Genomic DNA, 24487 nt, shown 5'->3' with positions numbered 1-24487 from the left:
CGGAGGGACAGAAATGTACAGATCTGCTCTGTGTATTTTGAAAAGTGTTTAGCAAGAAACTTTGATCCATTATTTTTCCCCTACAAAGAAGCAAGGGGAAATTTCTTTGTGCTTCAGCCCGGGGAAGGAGATATAAGAAGAATCTTGTCTGCCCCTGGGACCCGAATTATCATAAATATGCTAAGCAGTGAGCTCCACTACATGTGGCACTGAAGCATGTGCTGCAAACATCGCACATTTCTGCTGCCTGCCTTCCTCCCCCTCCCTAACACATCCGCACGGGATGAAACCCCAGAGCACCCACTGGGCAGCTGTGGCTTGCCTCCCCACATGGCAAATGAGCTCCAAAAAAACCCATACATGTCATGGTGGTGGTGGTGGTGAAATACGCTGCAATAATTGCAGACTTACCTACATTACATATATGTGCCTAAATTATGAACCTGAAATTGCACTTGCCATGCCGAGACACTCAAACCATTCCAGTGACTAGTTAACATGTAATTAAAGTCAGCTTTTCTCCTTTGATCACTGACAATTACAATACAAGGCAGCATGTTTTTTTAAGAACATCTAACAACTTCAAACCAAAGGGTTTGTCAGTACAACCTTGTCCTGACAGCAGAATGAAAGAAAAAGAAAAGGTTCCTGCTTGCACTCCTTAAAGATCATACAGGACTAAGACAAAAGACAAACAGATGTTATCCGACATTCAGCTGCTCGTGAGCATCATAATACCTCCATGGCTGTTTTATTCCCAGCAGCAGCACCTGCTGTGCAGCGACCTCTGGCTGCTTGCATACATGGTCATTCAGCGTTGCAGTTTTGAAAAAGAACATCTTTATTTCCATGCATTTCAAATAATTTCTCTCACTGGGGAGTTCAGCATTAGGTCTTTGCTGCATCATAATTACTCAGGGATTTTACTTGATGGCTTTGCTTATTTCAGTTAAATAAATTTGGGACATTAAGCTATTACTGGATGAAAGCCCAGTAGGATCATTTTCTAAAGGTAACTACTCAATTTTGTCATTATTCAGAATTTTCTTTTTTGCTTCCTCATAATTTAATTCTAAAAAATACACTAAGAAAACAGTTCTGGGATAAATATAACTTTGCACTCGGACGAGAAAGAAAAGAGCTGTATCATACACGTCTTAACAAGGCCCTGTAACATTCATGCACAACCAACTACAAAAGATACACTCTGCATCCTGTAGAAATCATTTTATCAGTATTCTGCCTCATCCACCCTGCCAGCTGGGGCACAAAAGAATCTCCCTGGCTTAAATGCAAACTGTGCCTTCCTGGACTCATGGACTGTGTCCCACCAACACAGACCTGGCAGTGATTAGTGCTCAGTGCCACCTCCCATTTCTACAGCTCATCGATCCAGGGTAACATGCACGAGACACCAGAGCCTTCGCCTTCGCGCCCCCCCCCCACCCCCCCCCGCCAGTGAGCCAAAGCCATCAAATGTATTAAGTTAGACAGAAAACCCAATGCAAAGTCCCTTTTGCTTTTAAAATTCTAAACCCTTTTCAAATCAGGCCAAGAGTGGCACAGTTTCTACAACACCTTTATTGTTATTATTAACACAATAGTTAGCACCTTTTATTCAGAATGTCTTGTTTTCTCCTGTTCCTTATGGGAATACTGCTCATAGTATTGAGCTGTCAACCCAACCAACTGCCAGCCTTGATTTCCCTTACCCCTGGAATCTTCAATTAAATTTGAGGCAGGGGTAGAAAATTCTCAAAGATGCTTTCATTACTTGTAGAAATTACTACTTGCAGAAAAACAAATTACTCTTTCATTCAAGTAAAGGCTGCACGTGAGCAGTGTTATGTTTTCAGACATAAACCAGCTCAGCTTTGTCAGAGACAAATCCACAGTACCTCGAGCTGCTCCTGGCAGGACTCTTCCTTCAATCAAAATATACCAACTCCAACACTGGGGCTAGTAACATCTCCATTCCTACTTAAAATTCTGCAAACTGTGTTCATGCCCAGATCTTCTAGCAAGGCATCTTGTTGCTTCTGTTCTCATCTCTGCTGCAACACGCTGCTCTGCGGTGTCTTGGTGGAACACAGGGATTCTCCAGACACAGCACTGCCTCTTACACTGTGCTTGCACAGAACCAGACAAGGGCTCTGTGACCACTGAATTGCCATATATACAGAAAATGACAACTCACAATGTCTTTCTGCATTTGTTTCTGTTCATTAAACTACTTTGATTATTCAGTTGCTCATTGAGGCCAATTATAAAAATCTTGTTTTAATTTTTCCTCATATCATCCCTAACTGTTCTAGAGAAAATGAGCAATTACATGATGACTGTCTCTTATATTCACTGGTCCATGGGTGCAGCCTGGTAGCCTACAGCTTCTTTCAGCTTACGTAGCAGTGAGCGTGGATTTAATTTTAAGAAGAGTCCCTGCAGGAGAAGGTAGCAAGGCATCTTAAAGGAAGGCTCTGAGGATTACATACAACTCTTCAGCTAGCTAAGTACCTCCTGTATAAGAGCATATATTTAAAAGCAATTTTCCCAATCGGCTTTTAGAAGCACATCAGCAACTACAGCAAATATACAGGAGTCGGAATCAATTCTATTAGGAGCGGCTGTTTCAAAGACACAGCAGCCCACATCCCAAAAGGACAATGAAGTACAATATTTCAAGCTCATTTAATCACTGTATCCAATTACATGTAGGAATAAATCATCACACACACGCCTATGCCTGAATTTTAAAAAGTAAATAAATCATGAATAGTCATGCTGAAAGCTGTGCGCCTCTGGATTCACAGATTAGCGGGGGAAGTGGGGCATTTACTTCCCATTTGAAATGAAAATACCCCAAAAGCACCAACGCCACCTAATTATTTTAAGATAAATACAAAAGCTGGCAGTTTTTGTTCAGTTTGAGGCTTGAAAGCATAGGCAGCCATTCTCTGCAGTCAGATACATACACTGGGGGTTTTGTAGATGATATCTTTCACTACCATGATGCTGGCTGAACAGTTTCAAAATGTCCTTCACTTTGAGACCAGCCAATCTGCTGATCTGTAACTGTAGGCACACACGTTGACTCTCTGCTTCTGAAAATGAAATAACTTTCTGACTGTTCTAAGCTACAAGTTCTGCTTTATTTTGATAACCAGAAGCACCACTACAGCACACTAGAATCCACAAGCCATGTGCTGAAAAACGCTGACTTCAATGTACATGGACTAATGAAAGTCTTCCCCAGCCTCTCTGCCCTGATCGATGCCCAGCACCCCCACACAGCTCAGAGCTTTGGAAGCGAAGCAGGCACTCCTCCTAACACTACAAATAACAGGACTACAGGCAATAGATCCCTCATCCCATACTTACATGACAGTACTTTCTAAGAGGAACTAAATTCTCTCCATATGTCAAGAAAATCCAGTACAGCAGTTTCCTGTAAAGTTGATGGCATTTTCATGTCTTTCAAAGCTTTTAGAAAACCATTATTAAATATTTATCACTCTTTGTAATCAAGTATATAGTTCTAACTTCCCAAAGTGCATCTTACTAACCTGCATTCCCTGAACAGATTTGCAGTCCTTTAAAATGAGACATTAAATCAAATGCCCTATGGCCCATCCGCATGTCAAAACCCTCAACTGAATATGAAGATCAGACTCTCATTAACACCAGCAGAATCGGCATGCACACATCAAAGAAAAAAAAAACCCACAAAACTGTTTGAAATATTTGCATAAGCTCCTCATAAGATGTGCCAAAAGTTTTGCCTAGGGAGATGGGTCACCAGACTGAAGACTGTATGAAAATTTGGTTTCAACTGGAGACACCACAGAGATCTACTGGAGGTTTGGGGAACACCTGGGAAGGCCCCATTGCAAAGTGTCCTTTCCTCCTTAACCCTTTCAGGACCCACAGCCCATATCCCAAAAGTTGTACATATGTTCTCTGAGGCTTCTGCCTACCTCAAGCTTTGGGTGGGATGAGTGCAGGGAAGGAAGCTAGGAGCCTGCAGCACACAGTGGGATGGCAAGGAGATAAAGGAGCACAAGGAGAAGCTGTGGTCATCTTAAGAGGCTAAATAATTTTATTTACCAAACTGAGGGGGTTCCATGTTTTGGGACATGCAAAACATCACTGCACGCTCACTGCTGCTGTAAGAGTTTGAAAGAAAATGCTGTCACAACTGAAATCTGATAAATGCTGCTGTTTGTTTGCTTGCCGCTTCCAGCTTGTGGCTGTGCATCCTGTATGCTGTACCAACCGCAACAACAAATAAAATTCCACAGACAAGGCTTGCATTGGGATGGGAAACAAACCCAACAGAGGCTTCATTATTGTATTGATGCTGGGGCTCTGATGTCATGGCTAAGAGCAAAAACAGTATCTGCATTTCTGTTTGTAGCTGCAGCATTTCCTAGAGACAGGTCACAGAGCCCTAAATCCTAAGAAAAGGAGTATATAGAGGTTAAGGGGAGGCAGGATGTTGGATCGCAGAGCTGTGTGGGCAGAAGGAGGAGAAAGGGAAATAGCATGGAAGGGTACAGGGGACAGGAAAAACTGGAAGAAACTGAAAAAGCAATCTGAAGGTGAGGTATAATGGCCTCTGGCCATCCTGGGTCAGACAGCATGATTTCTCCATGATTGCATCTCTAATTCTGCCAATTTATGTCTTCATCAAAACTCAAGTTCATGAAAAAGAATAAAAATCACAATTCAACCCAAGTGTTGTCATGAGAAACCGTAAACTTTATATTATAATCTTCCATTCAAATGAGATCCATCAGAGCTGCCACTTCATTTTCATTGATCAATTTCCCCCACCCTGCCACTCTCCAATGTCTCTGCCCTCAGTGCCCTTGAAAACAAGGCAGCGTATTTTCACTTCAGAGGCAGAGCACTGATTGGGTTTGGGGAAGATCCCACACTGTTTCTGAGCTGAGAAAAGGTCATCGCCTGATCTCAGTCCAGTCCTGAAGACACTGAGCTGCTGCCACAGCGACCACTCACACAGGTATTTTTCATCTTGTCTGAGAGATGGGGCAAGCAATTTACTTCATTGCAGTAACTGATGCTGTTCTGAAAAGTGTTCTGTCAGCAGTAGCTATAGTCCATGAGGGCTACTGACATGCCATAAGAAACCTTCAGCTGTTGGTGATGTAATTCAATTCCTATTTCAATCCGTGAAACACTTAGAAGTGACTTAAAAAACATGAAAGACTTCCTCCGATGCCAACCACACAGACTCTCCCAAAAGGTGCTACACAACCCAACAGATACTGAACTGGATAAAGCCTTCCCTTCTGGGAAAATAAATAAATAAATAGCGATTTAAAGCCTTTCTGTGCACCAACTGAAATCTGTTAGCTCATAAAGTTTCTGGATTTATGCAAAGAGCACTTCAGATCATTATTTCCTTTTTAGACAGGCACCTGAGCTCTTACAAAACTATTCCCACTACAACCATCTATTCCTATATCCAACAGCAGAGCTTCTGACTTGACTACTGGAACCAAAACCCAGCAAGACCACATTAACCACAACAGAATCCCAGCCAACCGCAGCCAGCACAATATAAATGTGGCTGTGAGTTGCTGTTGCCACAGCTGCTCTTCCCTTTTTTTAAAGTCAGACATGGTAAGAGAAAGCAGCATCCACAGCTAGTGCAAGGCACAGCCAAGCTCCATTGCAGGCAAGAATCCAGAGCATGCTGCAAATGGTAGTAACAGAGACCATGACAGGTAGCTTAGTAAGGTAACTATAATCATAGTTTGGCTATAGACAAAACCAGCCCTGCCCCTGCATATTAAAAGACCGAGGCTGCTACTTCTGGAACATCATGAGACTGTTTGAGGAGAGGGCATGCACAGGAGGATTGTAGGGGAAGAAGGAATTAATAGCATGAGAGTGAATTTAGTTCACAGGAGGAAGAAAGCAGCACTGAAGAACAGATTTCCTTGAGATTTTTCATCCAGAACCTCAAAGCACAGGTCCTCAGCCTGCAGTGGCTCCAGCTCACACCCTGTGGGCGAGGAATGAACACGCTCTTTATATTCTTCAGAAACTGTGGATCTCACAAAAAAATCATTGTATTGTAGCAACACTGAGCATTGGAAACACAGCAATTGAAGCCCCGAAGACAGTGCACAAACTGTGTCCTTGGACTCAACGATGCAGCAAGTATTCCAAGACAGTTTTATGTTTTCAGCATTCCTACATGGAAACTCGCTCACTGTGCAAACTTCTTTCCCCAGAAATGTTTCAGAGCACCATACCCACAATTCACAACATAACAGAGCTAGCTTTCGGGAAGGAGCACTTCGCTCTACTCTGCAAACAAGTTCACTCCTTAGCAGCCACGGCAGAGTGCTATCAGTGTGACAGGAGTCATTAACAACAAACAAAGGGAGTATTGCAGACAAATGTCCAATCTGCAGACTGCAGTAGCAAGAGGCTACATATCAGGCTTTCATAGTGAGAAGCCTGAAGAAGGAAGGAAAGGAGGACAACGCTAAGTGTGAGGATGAGTAAATACTGAGAAAAGATGTGATGAAGGGCACCGTGAGGCCATATGTGAGGCAGTCCTCTCCCTTCATACATTTCACATTCCGTTGTTTAAATCCACTGCTGTATGAGAACAGAGTCCAAGCGGACAGGAAGCCAATACGAGCACAGTTCAGACTCATTTCAGGATCTGGGTACCTCTTTGCGTTATGCCCACCACATCAGGGTTGACTTTCTTGGCTTCGATAATTCTACTACTGACTATATCATGGCCCCATCTCTCCTGATCCTGTCCTGCCCGGAGGATGAGGCTCCATCCCCCTTCAGCAGACAGGGTTTCAACAAGTTGTTGGCACTCCAAGCAAAGGAACAAATTTAACCTCACTCATTTTCTGCTCTTTGCCGAGTAGGAAATGCAGCCTAAACATGCATATGAGCATGCCACAGAGCAAGGAGAACAACGTTGCACAATGCTGCTTACTGTTTGCTTAACAGAGCTGAACTCTACTCTGCATCTGCAAGGTGCAACACAGGCTGCAGTGGAAGGGATGTAGTCTTTGGACTTTGTCACCAAATTTGCAGCTATCGATCTGAGTAGACTTTCTATACAGCATTTAAGCTGGCCAGAGACACAGCTGAAGTGGTTGGCATACTTCTACGATGACACCTCCCTTGTCAAGAGACATTTCATTGGTACCAACACAGCAGCAATTCATTTCTCATTTTTGACCTTACTACTATCAGACTTGAGAACACTTTATTTCTCCTAGACTTGACTCTGACCAGCCACACTCAAATGACTAAAAGACTCAGACTAAGGAAGAAATTAAGAGTCAATATTTGCTACTCTCTCATCACTAAGCACAAGCACTTTCATAAACCAAAACCTTGCAACGTTTCATACTCACTTTTTGGCTTAACAACACAAGACAATGAGCAACAATCAAAAGTATCATTCTGAAAAAATTCCAAAGGGATTATTTCTGCAACACACCAATATGTCTCTCTATAATCTCAGGTACTTAATGCACATATTAACTTAAAGATACATTACGACCACATATTCTTCCACACATTTGAAATACTTATTCCTAATGCTTTGGCGATTGATTCCTGTTATGTAGATTTCCCTTGATATTAAGGCAAAGGTGATCTAACAAATAGTGGATTACAACTCTTTGGCACCACAATGGCCTTCCAGAAGTCTTACCAAATTCCCAGTGTCACAACAACCTGTCTCACAGGTACCTCGTCTAAATATTCACATCATCCAAGTGCATACCGTACAACAAACTTATTCCACCACTTACAACTTAAAAGTCCTTTTCACCATCAGAAGAAAATTATTGATCTTCACCCTAAAAATGCCTCCTCCTAGACCCACAATTGCCAATTCCTTTCCATTTAAATCACAAAGGTTATCAAATCACATTACCTATAATGAACATCTCCATAACAAGTAATTTCACACTAGTCTTTCATGTCTCCTTACCACTTTCTCACACAGCAAAACGTGACAACTAGACATAATAAACCATAGAATTATGGGAGAAAGACTGAGGAACTAAGAATGTTGTGATCGAATCGATTAATATTTGTTGGGTAGCTTTTTCCTCTGCAAATTTGACTCAAAAACAAAGCATGAAAAACACCTGGGACCTTAACACGTCCTATCAAAGCTATTCTTGCATAAGGTATGAAATGTATATTTATGGTGCCTGAGGTGTCAAGGAGACAAAATATTCCTAATTGTTCCTAGGCACACTGAAACCATGGGCCTGCTGGCTCAACCCACAGGGTGAGCTCGTCCCAAGAGAAGTGTTTGAAGTGATGAACTGAAAAAATATCACCAGTATCTGTAGAGAGTGCCCTGAGCAATGAGACCACAGGATATTCGTGGTTCCTGTGCTGACTTCAGGAAACCTGCAGCAGGAGCACCAGTTCATGAGAACACAACAGTGCCTGCACATAGCACCGTGGACAGGACATGTTCCTGCAGGAGTGGGGGCTGTCTTGCAGAGCTCTCCAGTCACTGGGTACAATGGTGCAGCATCACGGAACAGTGTTGACCATTCTCCACCTTTCCAAGAAATTGCCCTAAACTAGTGCATGAGTACAAAACAAAACAAACAAACAAACAAAAATCACAAAACCTTTTCAGGCTCCGCATCCTCATTTCCCAAAAATAACCATCTGAGCTCCTGCCAGGAGACAGCATCACAGACACATTCCGCTTGCTGGCATTTCCTATTAGCTTAGGCACCACAGCGTGTGACATGCTGTCGGTAGTGAATCCCAGACACGGCACTCCTTCTGCAGTCTGATTCAGCTCACTAATGTGACAGAAAATAATCCCAGCAAAGGAAAAAGACAGTTTCCTACTGAGATAGGTAGATCTACTTGGCACAAGGTCAAACCAAGTAAATAAGGGGGAGAAGGGCTACATGGTGCTGAAGAGGAGGACCAATGGAGGATGTTGCTATCTTAGCAGAAGCCAGTGCCTGAACTCAACCTAACCTCAAGCTCTCACGCTCCTCGCCCCTGCTCTAGGCACCATGGAGCCATTGGCAAAGCCATTTAGTCCACTGCTGCCAGCTGAGCTGCTAATTTGTGCAGTTGTCCCCATTGAAGAAACCAAAGCCTTATACCATACATAACCTTAGACTCTGATTAACATCTTGCAAACTGCAGCATGCTGCAAGCAATGCATTGTCAGATCAAGGATCCTCACAAGACAGGATCAGGTCTTGGGCAATGGTCAATAGAGAAGGCCAGAGAAAGAAACAGAACAGACAAACACCAAGTTGTCTTTCTTCCTCCTTTACACCCTACCAACTTCCAATAACAGGCAGTGTAAACTTCCCAAACTGGAAGTTCCATCCACATCACTACAGTGATGGAATTTCTGCCAGGATTACAATGAGTTTGCTTTAAAATCATTCCAAACTTTGGTTTCCACAAAATGCTCACAACATTGAGTCTCATCATTTAGCTGCACATTGTATATATTGTATAGCATATATTTCCCAGTTATAAAACCCATGCTGTCACTGTTGCAAAGCACTTCCTACATATAGGAAACAATGAACAATCTTTCCATATTCACCTTCCCCACAGAATTCATGGTCTTATAGACTGCACCATATCCCTTCTATACAGATATTGCTTTCCTATGCTGAACAGATCTAGAGTATTTTGTCTCAGATCTATTTAATCTATACTTGTAATCAACCTTGTTGCCCTTTTCATGCTTTTTCTAGTTCATTTATAACCTTTCTGAGCCACAGAGAAGAAGGAATCATAGCATACATTATGTTACAGTTACACAATGGTGTAACCATGGCTCATCTTCATCTTCTTTCCTAACTGTCCCAAATACCATTTTCCTTTTTAATCAATGCTTAACAAAATTTTCCAAGAACTATTTACACCGTCTCCAAAGACCTAATTTCTGCATGATATTTGCTAATTCAGCATCTCAACTGAATATGTATAACAAGGATTCCTTTTTCTCCATGTTAGAGAATTCATTACTTTGCATTTATCAAACTCAGATCTCATCTGCAATTTCATCACCCAGCCGTGCAGATTTTTGCTCCTTTTATCTTTCTTCAGCCACAGGGTTGGCTTGAGGGGGCCTGCTTCCAGCTCATATTCCCAGTCCCATGCTGCCCGACTTTTATTCCTTTCATGAGGCTATTTTTGTGTTGGACCAGCTTCCCGATCTGACCTACGTTGCATAGACACCCCAGTAAGGCCTGTCAGTAGCATGGCAGGACATGACTGCTCAGATGGGCACTCAGAGGCTGAGATAACAGCGTGTACAGGAACATAACCTCACATGGCCACTGGAGATGAAGCCACGGCTTCATTTCTCACGAAATCCTCAAACAGTACTATCAGCACATTCTGTTACCTCTGTCTCCACCCACACTCAGTAGCATCCTAGTCTTTTCTGGCAGCTTCTCTCCATTTTGACTGTCAACAGTTTACTATAATTTTCCTTCCTCTCTGCACTATATTCCTACATGCATTTCTTCCTAATGCTTTTACTGTAATACTACGAATCTTCCAGCACAAAATCATCATTTGAGGATGCAGTTTTGCACGCTGTTCCGGCTCCTTGAACAATTACAGCTGCTAGAGGGACTGATCCCTCTGTCCCTCCATTTCCCACTCTGTGCCACCATCTCTCCTGGGACAGGGGCAAAGAATGTCTTTTGGTAAACTGATCAGTCTTAACACTAAAACCAATTTAGTATTTCTTGGGCCAGTGCCAAGCAAGACCAGCTCCCTGCTCAGGGTGAGCACAGAATGACACAGCAGCCTGGACCAGCACAATCACAGGAATGGGCTGGGGAAAGCTGAGCAGTCACCTTCGACTACAGTGCCAGCTTATGCTGGAATAATGCATCAGTTAAATGACAGTCTGACTGCCTAGACGCTCTCCAAATAGAACCATTTCTTTTAATTGGCATCACATTTTCCACCTTCCTCTACCACGGAAGCTGATTTATATGATAGATTATACGGCACTGTTAGGAGTTCAGCAATTTCATATCTCAGTTCCTTTAGAAATCTTTGGGGAGTAACATCTGATCCTGGTGATTTGTAACTATTCATTTTATTGATTTATTCTAAACCTGCTTCTACTGACACTTCAATATGAGAAAGCTTAGACTCATTGTGCATGAAGAAACAGTCCTGTGTGAAAAGCTCCCCACGTTCCAGCATACTGAGCCCTGAGACAAATGATTATTTTAGCTTTTCTGCTGTTGTCACATCGACATTGCTCTGTGTGTGCTAATTCTACCGAAGACTTATTCCTATGTACAGGGCATGGCAGTAACACGTACTTTGTCTACTCAGTTCACCAACTTTTCCCATGACTTTGGGGAAGAGTTTACAATGTTGGTCAGAATGACGACAGAAAGCATTTCAGTATGGACGAGCAATAGAAGGTAGGACTAGAGGTATTTACTCTCTCCATCCTGAAGACTGGAAAATAGGATCACAAAGTGTTAGGCAAATATTTGTTCTCCTTAACATGAGTCCTCATGAATCAGACATAATCACGTTGACTTTCTGGCCATCACCAGAGCGTGCTTTTAACATGTTTTACTCATCAGGAACAAGACACAGTAAGCATGAGTCCTAACAGCACTCTTTACGATGAAGAAACAATGTCAACAAGCAATCAGATCCATTTTTTTTTTTTTAGTTTTTCTGTCGGATTGTTGAACAAAAGGTAACACCCAAGAGAGGCAGAAGTGTATCCTTTTCAAGCAGCGCCATTCAGCAGCTATCTGACTGCATCTGCTCACACAGAACAGCACTGCTGTCCTAATAGGTCACACGCAGCTTCCCAGTGGGTGCCACCACCCCACACCAAAGCCCTGTCTTTGGTGCAAGTGTAGGAGGAGAAGGGATTAAGCAGAAGTAGCCACTACTTAAGTAGATCTTACAGTACAAACAGACATGGTCTGAGTGCACCTCCTTGATGCAAGGGTATGATCCAAAAGCTAAAATTATCTGTATGTATGAGGGGAGAATTCCTACTAATCTTAGGACCATTCATCCACAGTCCCAAATATGACACATGGAACAGTGGAACAAATGTCACTAGTCCTTTATTTTCCTACTCCAAAGATAAGCAGACGACATCTACATCTTTCCACATCAATTTTAGCCGCGTCATGAGAATTCATCCTCTGCACGCTTTTGGCACAGAATCATGGAATATCCTGAGTTGGAAGGGACCCACAAAGATGGTCCACCATCCTAATTTCTGTAGCAGCCTGTGGGTGGGATGACCACTCTGTCACTCCAGAGGTGGTCAAACACCAAACGTTGCCACTGTGAGGCAAGAGGCATGCTCAAACAGCAACCAGCCAGAGACAACTCAAAGACCAGACCAAAAATAATATCCAATGAAGGAATGAGATACTAAGATTTGGCCTCTTGGAGATTACTCATTCAAATCCTGATCCTCAACGAGGATTAGCCAGGAGGCATACCTAGCATTTTCTGCCTGGCTATTGACTTATTTCAGGGGCCTCACTGTTCAATTCTTAAACTGTGCACGCAGCAGGCACCCCAGTGATTTCAACAATCATAGAGATTATTCAAAAAAGTTGACAGTTATAGAAATGGAAGAATTTCCAACTGTCTCACAGCAGGAAACAAAAAGAACAGTTTTCTTGAGAAGTGGTACATGACGGACGACAGCAACCCAATGAGAAGGAAACTCCCTTTGAGATGGAAGGCTGCAGGATTGTTAGCAGCAAGTCCCCATTTACGATGCTGCCACAAAAGCGTGTATTCCCAGTAGAGTCATTACCAAAAATTCCTGTCATTAAACAGTTTTTAAGTACATCAGCTTGAAGAGTATTGCAAAATTCGGGCTTTCAAGATATCTTTGCCCACAAAAGTCATTTGAGCTACAGGACAGTTCAGGTGTGCACATGGTAATGCCCCCTTTAGCACCCTTAGCTGCTGTAACAGCATTCAGTCACAGACACTGGAACTCTTCAGGATGGCTGAGAGAAAGTGCCCCCAACTCTCTATTACAGCAGACACTGTGAGAGCAGAGTGCTTCAGGTATCTTACTATGGGATTAGCAGCAAATGCAGAGTGCTGTGAGGCCTGGGCAGGGCACTAGTTGACTTACTGAGAAGCCCCAAGGCTCTCCTTTTATTCTAAGAGCTACAAACAGGTATCTTCTGGCTGAGCCAAAAGAATAGAGAATTGGATGTACTGACACCATTCAGCCATGTCACTGGTTAGGAAGTGGTATTCCATGGCCACTCTAGCCCCAAGAGAATGCAGATATTCTCTGTAATGACCACTGAGGGCTTCAGTTACAATTTGTTAAAGAAAAGGTGAGAATGAAAACATCCAAAATGGTCCTTTCTGTGAATCCATGCTAAAGATCAAACAGAACAACAGCTCCTGTGCAAGGCTTACCACGCCTCTGCGCTGGCAAAAAACTGCAGCCACAGCTACTTTGTTCCAGACGTGGGACCTAGTGAGCCCTGGCCACAAAGCAAAACAGTTTCTTTCTCAAAGGAGATGTGGTAAGGCAAGATGAGGTGAGGAGAATCCAATCTACCTCTAAATACTTAGCCATCTGCTAAAAACTAGTCAAGCAGTGGCTTTAGCGTGATTTTGAGGGCAATTTACCAGCCCCTCTGTAACAATAAGAACAGGCTTACAAACCACCTCCTGCTGATGGGAGGGAGAGCAAAAAGGGAAAAAAGAAAAAAGGTAATACACGTGAGGATGTATTCAGCACCTAATGCTTTGTGTAAGAAGTGCTTTGTACTTAAAAACACTTAAGTACAATGCAGAACACTAGTGAAAGTCTCATTATTTTCCAGCAAGATTATGAGCTTATAAAAAACAGCTGAAGCAGTCTACAAGGGTGGGTTGCTTATGTCCCTCAGACTGAAGGCAATAAACATTAATGGGGAAACTTTATTCTAGATCTAACATTTGATCTCAATCGGCGAGCTAAGGACCCTCCCCACAGTGCCTATAGAACCAGGCTGACAGCATCCACAGAAGCAAAACAATCACAGCCTTCCTCTGCACTAAATATTAATGTCCAGGCAGACAAAAGCAGCACCACGAATATCACCATAATACCGTCACCAGACACTCTATATATTTCTTCGGGGCATTCATGCATCTTCACTAGGAAGATGTCCATTGTCCACATTAAACTAATGACTTGTTCCAAGAACCCAATCCTGGGGCTCCTCTGGGAATCACAGATGTTATTTATATTTGCAGTCACTTAAAAGGATTAAAGCATGTTTATGCTCAGTAATCTCATTTGTAGAGAGACATATGCAGGCACCAGGAGCATGCACGTGAACCCTGCTGGGGAGCGACGGAACGCCGGGCTTCATGCACACTCAGTGCCTCTTTTGGCTCCTGGGATGTGGGACCTGGGGAGCTCTCAGCAGCCCCTCAGCTTTCATTAAGCTCTATGGGAATTGCAGGCACTCCTGATGAACCACCTCAGGAGCTCCGGTGACAGCGAGCCATACATGGAGCCAGGAGATCCCACTGAAAATTAAACTGCATGTCAAGTAGCCCGATCAATATAATCATTGCTCCGGGCTAGAACAAATCGCAATATCTGGTTGAAGACACACGAGTACAGCATCAGCTCCACGGCATCAGGAGGAAATTTATAAGCCGCACTTAAAGAACGTGCCAAAGCGGAGGCAAGCCGAGCGGCAGCGCTGAGGCTGAAGCCGAGCGCGGGGCTGCGATTGGGGCTGCAGGCCCGGGGACGGCACCCGCTCCGCACGAAGTTGCCTCCCGGCCGCCCGCTCCCCAAGGCCGTGTGCCCCGATCACCGCACGCTCTCGTTTCGCCCGCCCGGTGCCAGCGCCGGGAAGCAGCCGGCTTCCAGTCGGTGTGCCCGCATCGCCCCCCGCCCCCTCCCGGCCGCCCGGGACCCCGCTGCCGGGCGCGCTTCTTACCGGTCTCTTTGTCCTGCGCGGTTTCCAGGTGCAGATCGCTCAGCAGATGCTCTAAAATCCTCTCCGGCGTCCCCGACACCACCACGTACCTGTCGGAAAGCAGAGAATCCCCGGAGTCATCCTCCGTGGACGACTGCGAGCGGCTGCTCCACTCGTCCTCCTCGTCCTCTTCGTCGATGTACTTGAAGTACGGCACGTCGAAGGTGGGCAGCGGCCGCTCCGCAGCCAACGCCTCGGGCACCCGCGCCCGCCCGCTCCCCATGGCGCCCGGCTCCGCGCTGCCGCCCCTACGCGCACCCCCCGGGGGCCATCGCCCTGCCGGGGCCGCAGCCCCGCCCGGGAGCCGCCGCCGCCGCCGCCGCCGCCGCCGCCGCCGCCTCACACGGCGCCCGGCCCGGCCCCGCGCAGCCCCGAGCCGCGGTGCCTTACCTCCCGCGCCGCTCGGGGGCCGGGCTGCGTGACCACACCTTCCGCAGCACCAGCGCGGGGCCGGCCTCCTCCCGCGGCCGCTCTCGGCCGCCTCCATCGTCCGCTTGCTGCTAGACAGACACACAGATAAGACAGACAGCCGTCAGTAGCCGCTCCGCGAGCAGTTCCAGCCGCAGGCCGGGGGCTCAGCGGTAAGTCAGAGCGCGGCCAGCCCTCTGATAGCTTACGGCCGATGTACATCTATAGAGCTCCGCTCCCGCACTTAAACAAAGGCAGTAAGCCGCTGGGGTAGGCACGCAATTAAAGCATCTCTGGAAATGTTTTGTGCACAGATCTCCCTGCTTTGCAAACAACTTCTGAACTCGGGCAGCGCGGCGGCCGCCCCAGGGTGAACCCGAGCTGAGCTGCGGAGCGCGGCCGTGCCCATCCCGCCCCCCGCGCAGGAGCCGAGCTCCGGGGCAGGCTGTGTCCGCATCCCGGCTCTGCCCTGGTTTACTTTGAGCGTTCAGCATGTCAAACGCACGTTTCGAGTCTTTGATTTCTGCCAAGAGCCGGCCGGTCTGACCGCTGGCACGCTCCGAGATGCTGCCCTGCCCTGGAGAAGTTTTCTATCTCAGCAAACAACGTGTAGGATTGTTCTGCGGAACATCTGCAAGGGCGGACATGCAGGCACCGCGCCGCTTAACGTCAGATGCTCCCTGTAACGCTCCCAAAGGACATCACTGAGGAGCCACGCTGCAAGAATACCGAAGTGTAATTGCAATCTTCCATCTCACAGCCACGGGTTGGTGCTGCCTACATGTACAGAAAGCCGCGCTGAGAGAAGCAGCAGCAGAAGAGCCCATGAGCAAAAAAACAGGCACGGCAATAGCACTGCTCAGTAGCAGGGAGGTTTTTACACATTTCTCTGTCTTTGTTCCCTGGCATCCTTTGAGCCCTTATACTCATTTCCCTGCGCTCACCAACACTGCAAGATGCAGCGTGAATGGGGTGTGCACGTGCTTCCACATCTATTTTACACAGTTGGAAATGGCCCTTAAGCTCAGCCATAGACTTGACACACATGAGCAGCGAGCGAGCACGGAGTAGCAAGAGAGAGAAAGCTCTGCTGTACTGAGCAGCGTCTGTTCCAGAGGGCAGCACTCCTGCTACAGCATCCCACAGGCAGCATCGTGTCCAAAAAGCCTTTGGATAACTGTATGCAAATTCACGGCATGCAGCACCCCAGTGGGGAGATTCTCACACTGCGCTTCTTTTTGTCCTTGCCCTTTTCATCAATTGTCAGGGAAGAGTAACAAACAACCCACTGTATCAGGAATCATTATTTCCACAAAATAGCGAGGAGGAGTAGTGAATTTCTTCATTTCGCTCTCCTCTGTTGCAAATAATTTCACTCGAGGGGAAGAATTATCGCTTCATTACAATCCCACTTATGCACGACATAACTCTGTGTTCAGCCAGACCCTTTAATCACACCGCAAGCAACAGCAATTAACCTGCACAAAGGAAAACCCAGAGACAAGTGCTGTGGATTCTCCCACTATTCACAAGTTCTGATTTCACAACAGATATTATTCTAAAATGACACAAAGGCACGCTCCATTTCTTGGAATCTGAACAGTCTGTGAAATAACTAATCTCTCTGGCAGCCAGCCGGGCTGCTCTCAGCGTGCTCCATCCAGCAGCGGATGAGGACAGGGACGCCAGGGCCCCCAGGTGACAGCAGCACGTGCTGAGGAGGAGGGCAGCACCCAGCTGAGCCCTACAAGTCAGCATGCTGATTCCAGCGACGTTTCTACCACGCTGAAAATGAACAAGATCAGACCATTACACAGCCCTCACTAGGGTACCCTGCATGAACAACACGCAGCTCAGCACTGCCATCGCTCCCATCGCATCAACTGAACTGTTTCTCATGCTCAGGTGGGTGATGCTGCCCCTCACCCTGCAGCCCGCAGTGCTGCCTGCTTGATGCTCTCCTTTGGATGTGTGTTTGTAGAAGCATGACAGTACCCGTATGCAGCCTCAAACAAACCACTTGCCCAGACTCTCTGTCCTTCAGCTGCCTCTTCAAAAGCACCGCTTGCTCCTGCACTACACAAGTGCTAGGAATGTCTATTCCACATGCATTAAGGCTTTTAATGAATCCTCTCATCTCCTGATAGCTGAACACCATCAACCTCTACACCTTTTCCCAGCAGGCGTTCCAAGCCAGCAGCAAGGCCCTCCACACTTGGCAGCTCTTTTGACCAATATTATGGTCAAGTTTCCACCGCTCTCATCTATCTTTCTCCTACCAAGATAAGCCATTTATCTCCCAAGTAATATATTATAACAGCAGAAAGGCAGTGCCTTTTTTTTTTTCCAGTGTGAATGCAGGCCTGGGGTGGTATAAATATTTATATGCTTACTGGAATGAAACATGGAACTCCTTGCTTAGCGGGCCTTAACTTGTGCAGGTTATGCTTCGCATGAGTAGAAATACACCCGTCTGAGTTACTGCTGGAGCAGAAGGATGCAGAGGTACATATGCTAGTGCTGCACACAGCCCTGGTGTGCCAGCTTTGTTACAGAGGACAGCTGGAATCATAGAATATCCTGAGTTGGAAGGGACTCACAAGGATCAAGCCCAGCTCCTGGCTCCACACAACACCACCCAAAATTCAAACCATATGTCTGAGGACACTGTCCAGATGCTCCTTGAACGCCATCACCTTGGGGCCATGCCCACTGCCCTGTGGTGAAGAACTTTTTCCAAACCCCCAACCTGACCCCCCCTCTTGTTGCACTTGGTTTCTGCATTTTCAGCAATTGGCATGGACAACTTCCAGCCAAAGCAGCCAATAAATTCAATATCAGCCAGGGACACTTCCATGCCTCTTGAATTCCTCAGTTAATTGAATTAATTGAAATGGGAACAGCACACAGAATGTGCTGCCTCCCCACTAGCTGCTAAAAACATCCACTGCTGGAAATGGAGCTGAAAAGCTCTGCATGTCCCCGCAGCTCTTGGCAGCCCATCCCTTCCTAAAAAGAACAGTGCTCTGCAAAGGATACAAAATACTCAGAAGCCTGTTTTTTTTGAGAACAAATTTCATTTTTCACATAAGTCTTCCTCAGGACAGGATATCTGTGCAAATGTTTTGCTTTAGCCATCAATGGAGCACCTGTTACGTTGAAATACCAGTAGCTAGCAGTGCACTCCCAATGACAGAACTTTTCCTCAAGATCTCTATGTTTGCTTTTCAAAAAAGGGAGTCAGGGCTACCAAGATCCACACAGGCTCTCACGTTACTGACCTCAGTGGGTAAAGTAACACAGAAATTAAGTGAGAATCTGAATAAAGACATTTGCAAACAGAGCTCCAAAAAGCCAGCCTGCATACCATTTTCCAGCTGCCAAACAACTGAGCAAAGGCAAAGAGAAGAAGCCTTGAGCAACATGCAACAAAGCAAATCTTATACAGACTATCTACTTCAGAATCACATTAAATAACAAGGAACATAGCTCCTTCCCTAGGAGCTATGGAGGGCAAGAACATTTTGTTTTCATAGTACAGTTTGGTAAAACTGACTCAACACAATCAGATAATGCTGATCACATCTGCCTCTGTTGATGCGGGTGCCAGGACATGCCCTTGAACAGTGGGGAAAAGGCTCAGACAGAGGATTCCCAGGGTCATCAGTGTCCCTGAGAGGAGCCTGCCCCACTCAGGTAACTCACAGAGCATCCCCACATCCACATCCGTGGGCATAAGGAAATATTTCTCCGTAAGAGGTGTGAAATGCAAAGCTGGAGGCTGAAAGGTGCTTGGAAACACAAGGGTAAAGCAGTGCTCGCTGAAGTGCAGGGAAACTGCTCCAACAGGTGGAAAAGCAGGACAAGAGACACGAAATAACAAGATTCTCATTGCAGAAGTCTGTTTTCTTGAACAGGTATATTTTTGCTTGGATGTGGCATGGATATTTATGAAGATTGAAAAAAAAAAAAACAAAAGAAAAGAAAATGAAACCACAAAGACTTCCCCAAAGGGATTTAAAATCCCACTTCAGAAGTACAAGGGCATAGGAGCTTTTCAGAGAAACCAGTCAGATATTTTTTTAACATAGCAAAACAGTATTTACATCTAACTTTATTCTTAGCAGCCTCTGAACCATGTTGGCTCTATTTTTCATTAAAGCTGAGGCAGACACCTTTTGGAACAAGCAGATAAGATTTGACAAGCTCACACACAACCAAAGATGGATGTTCACAATGTGAGGTGTTTGCAAAAGCTAATAGTAGACAACCAGATTAGTCCTAGCTATAAAATACATATTTGTATTACACATGGCAGAAAGCAGGAAAAGTAAAGCATTCAATTAGCAGTGTCCCCTATAAGTGACAGTCCTTCAGACAGCATCTATCAAAAATTAAAGATGATTACCTGCTTACATCTTGCTGTATTTTTCCTTGAAATCTGTAAGCAGATTTAGATTTCAAGTCCCCTAAGTACACATACCCATAAAGAAAAAAACAAAAGGCCCCGTTCTTTCCAGGATATCCCTCATTTTTTGACAAGAAACTGGAAATGAACACACCACAATGAAAGTGGAGATGGACTACAGTATCTTTGATTTCTGAAGATAATACATCTCAGAATGTGTTATCATATTTCACTGGATTTTGAGAGAGACCAGTATCCACATTAACAGGCTCAAGTCACTTCCCACTGTAGGAGAAAAGCATTTCAAAGTCACCAGCACAGCTGAACTGAGCAACGTAAGTAGACTAAATATTCCTTTATTCTAGAAAGGCAGAAATAATAATAATTTTAAAAAGTTACTATTCTACCTTGACTTAAAATATTCTAACACAAAACATTTTAAATGGGATTGCCTTTTTTGTAGTCAGTCGCATGACCACTGCTTTTTGCCAAATTTCAAGGGAAAAATTACCTCACTGGGCAGCAGGATCATCAAAAGCAGCTTTCCTTATGGCAATTCTTTAGAATAATAACAAAAAAGCCTCTCAGAAGGTTATGCTATTTTATGTCACCATAAAGTACAGCCCATAGAACACTCACATAACATTTCATTATTTTTCTCATTGCACAAACTTTTCTCCAGTTCTTCTTGATACTCAGATATTTCTGTTTCTCTGTCCAGTATTTAAATCTACTCATACACTTGTGCACTAATCCAGAGAATACTGGGAGAAGCAGATAGCCACTAATGAAAAATTCAAGTGGCTTATACAGTAATTTCATTTTGGCTCTCAGTGACTTCTGACCAGCCTGTAAAACTACAGTACATTTGGAATTATTCAACTGCCATCTCCAAAGGGAATGCAGGGACCACACCAAAACTTCCCGTGTCTCACACTGAGCTCTCTGTCTCAGCAATGCACAACAAAGAGTCCCTGCTACGCTGTTCAGGACCTGCTTTGAATTAATCCACTGCACACATAGGGCTAACACAAGCACAAGCCACATCTTGACCAAAAAAATAATCAAAATTTTTTTGAATATCACATCCAGTAATGTGCAGAAAAAGCCCTTTTGCAAAAACTGTTGGTGCTGTCATCTGCATACTGAGTGTCTGCTGCAAAGGCAACGTTAATAACAAGTTACCCTTGTAGAGGGGTCAAACGGATACTGCTGGTAAGACAGAGATGACAGACAACAGGCATCAGGGAAAAGATTAATATCCCTACACAGTCATACATCAAGGAACTCAATTTTTGCCTGTAATCCCAAAACTGCTGAGAGTAGGATTATTTCTGCTTTCCCTATTACTAAGAAGAAAGAAACCACTCACGGGAACAGGGCACTGCTAAACACAGTCCTCATGTGAGCAGAAGGCAAAAGAAACCTCAGTCACATATTTTTCTGAGCTACAGCAGTGATCCCATTGCAAACTGGGGCTTCACCATACAGATCACTTAAAAAAGTGAAAATCGCTATAGTTCTGGAAAGAGAAGAGGAAAAAGAGGAGAGCTTTCCACTGCACTCCACAGTAGGTTAGTGACAAGAGAATGCTCAAGGCCAGGCCCCTGTCTGTCCCCCCATTCCCTCTAACTATTGCCATCTGAAACTAAAGCATGTTTATGGATCGGAGTTCAATGAAAGGAAGCAAAACGTCTAATGCAGGAAAAAAAAAGCACGCTTCCTAAAATAACATGAAAGAGAGCATTACTGGTGTCACAATCACCAAAGTAATGACTTCATAGCCTTAGCCCTCCACACCTCCTTGTTGGATAATGACAAATGTCTTTTAGAGACAACTGAAGGCTGTGCGTTTCGTTTTCCCCTGTCTTTGAGCACACACTCTTCGCAGCTCTTTGGAGATAAGTCTGACAGCCTGACAGAGTGCTGCCACCTTGGCAAGGACAGCCCAGGAGCCCCCCTCCACCCCACTCTGAAACCACACAAAAGATGAGGAGAAAAGGAGGGGGGATTGGGAGAGAGACAAAAGACATGAGGACAACATTAATATTGTTATCATTCTCTCACAGCTGGCAGGGCAGCACTTATTTCAAAAACACAAGAATATAGAAGAATTGGAGGCCTAGAGCATTTGTAAAAAAATCAAAATAAAACCTGAAACAAGTCAGGACAAATTAATGTAAGTGGAGAACAAAAGGGGAAGGTACTAACTATCTCTTTCAGTTGCCTTGGGATTAATGCATCAGTGTGTGGAGTTGCCTGGAGATTTTCCAACAACGTTTCTTTTTGCTTTTGAAAATACGTGGGTTCCTGAGAAATGACCTTCTTCCAGGACACATCAAGCTGAAGGAAGGCCAAGCTGTCAGGCTCTCCACATGCCTCGAGCTGCCAGGGCCTCAAGGTCCCAGCCCTGTTCCTGGGCATCCAAGTCCCTAGGCCTCCAAAATAGGTGGCCGGAGAACTAAATCTGTACTTCTGCTCTAATTTTGCATCTGTATTGTTTTCACCTGAATCAAAACTTTCTCCTCCAAAGACGACCTCCTATAGGACAAAAATCCTAGAGATAGATTCAAGTGTCTGCCTTGAATATAAAGAAGCTGTTCAACTCCCCAGCCACTGACAGGATCAAGTGATGTAGTGGCAGAGGGCCACAGAATCACAGAATTGTAGGGGTTGGAAGGGACCTCTAGAGATCATGGGGTCCATCCCTCCTGCCAAAGCAGCTCCCTAGCCCAGGTTGCACAGGTAGGTGTCCAGGCAGGTCAAAGGATCAAGCCTTAGCTCAGTGAAATGAATGAAGGAAATAACAGGATGACTACAGGACTTCTTAGTTAGGAAGGGAGGAAGACTGGAGACTTCACACAGATACCTCCAATCTGACTACACTAACTGCTACTGTCATATGCCTAAAGGAAAATAAAAAACAAAGATGATTTATACGCAGAAGTTCTACTTGAGAATAATCTTGACATCAGAAGTACTAAATTCTAGAAATCACTGGAATACAAGAGGAAATAGATAAAAAGTCAATTAATATCTGAAAGAGCTGGAGCTCAGCTTCCAAGGCAGCCTGCACACAGCTCCCCTACAGTCATGAAAACTGCAAAATGTAACTCACTAACAATAGTTGGTTTAATCTATTAACATATTCCAATATTCACCTTGGTAAGGACACGTGCAAAGGCTTTACAACCTCTATAATGGACATAGCAATAAATAAAGTCTCCCAAAGGAATGGAAGAAGGGCGGCAGTAAATATATGACACTGTCAGTCTTATGTTGTTCTAATTACCTACATTGGGCACCTACAGCTTCTTAGTCAAACAGACAAGGCTGTTAATCTCTTCTTCCTTTTTATTTTTCCCTTTCACTCCAATTTATGCACGGTATGAAATAAAATGTTATTTTAAAACTGACTTGTCCTGTCGCTGCCAGGAAACCCTTTGTCTCCTACCTTAGGTCCACAGTACCTCTGAATGTTGAAACTGCCATTACCCAAGTACAAACAAAAAAAAAGGGGGAAATAAGAGTATATATGCTATGCATATTATAAGCCACAAATACAAATTTGGAAGATTAAAACCCAGCTACCAAACTGAGATGCTGTTCGCATTTATCCCTGAAAAGCACGTATCTTTTCCTGACGACCCTATGCTCATAGAAATAAGGAACTGATTGTTCATAATCAAATTCTGAGCAAAGAACCCTGTCTGGTTCTGGCCTCACAAAAGGCTTAAGATAAACTCTAGATGCAAGAATACTATAGCTATACTATAGCTCAAGTTCATTGCAGAGAACTCCAAAACCAAAATTTCTCAAGCATACTAACGTTTAACTGCAGCTTCCAGCAGAAAGTGTGAACAAGCACTGAATAAGGCAGTAAAAATACATATTCCAAAGCTAACATTTAAAACAAAACCAAGGTACTTATCTTCTAACCAAACAGCAAAAGTCACAAACTAGAGTTTACCCTGTGTTTTGATGAGTTTTTTTCTGAGTTGGATGTAATGCTGTGATTTTTTCTGAGACAGATGAATCACTGTGAATATAATTTCTTTGGGTTTAGATGATGGTTTTAACTCCCTCCAAAATAGCCTGAAATGACCAGTCTTTTTCTAAACCATACTAATGGTTCTTTTCTTGCTAATTAATTAATGCTTCTAAATCATTCAAAAATATGTAAGCCACGAATCACTTACAGACTTGATAATGTATCCTAAGTAGACAGAAAATGAGGCTGCCAAAAAGAAGGGAAAAAAGGAGTAGAAGGAAAAATAAAGCTCACTCCCTCCATTTAATAGTAGAAAATTTGATTCTGCATTTATTAAACAGCATAAAATGCACACTAAATCCAAGAAATAGTCTATAACAGAAATAGGAAATTTTTAATTGGAATTTGGAAATAAATTGGTAGATTTGTTGTCTACATTTTGCAAGAAAATGAAAGAAAATAATAAGAAGGTGGGGAAGAGCATGTTAACAATCAACCAGGTATTTATTGACAATAATCCATCCCTAAGTGGAGGCTAAAACACATAAGACATGAATTTTATTGCAAGATTACAACAAAGAAAAGAAGAAAAGGGATTTGTTGTATACTTATATAAAGAATAATACCTTACAA

At 44.2% G+C, this 24487-nt stretch overlaps 1 protein-coding gene across 4 annotated transcripts in view; it reads right to left on the bottom strand.

The window, feature by feature from the left end:
• Positions 1-24487, bottom strand: part of RAPGEF5 (Rap guanine nucleotide exchange factor 5) — a 148482-nt gene that overhangs the window by 44059 nt on the left and 79936 nt on the right. For 2 of the 4 annotated variants that reach the window (XM_065753506.1, XM_065753509.1), the window contains 2 exons: positions 15438-15547; positions 15009-15097 (listed from right to left, as the gene is read on the bottom strand). In XM_065753506.1, the coding sequence (XP_065609578.1) occupies positions 15009-15097; positions 15438-15547 (199 nt within the window). The remainder of the gene's footprint in view (positions 1-15008; positions 15098-15437; positions 15548-24487) is intronic. The other 2 variants (XM_065753507.1, XM_065753510.1) reach the window with 1 other exon arrangement.

This window comes from Cyrtonyx montezumae, unplaced genomic scaffold, assembly GCF_038088225.1.
Source record: "Cyrtonyx montezumae isolate F1298 unplaced genomic scaffold, pur_monq_1.0 scaffold_8, whole genome shotgun sequence".
In the NCBI taxonomy this organism is placed as follows: domain Eukaryota; kingdom Metazoa; phylum Chordata; class Aves; order Galliformes; family Odontophoridae; genus Cyrtonyx; species Cyrtonyx montezumae.
Note: the sequence above shows the minus strand (reverse complement) of the source record. Positions and strands in the feature narration are given on the sequence as shown.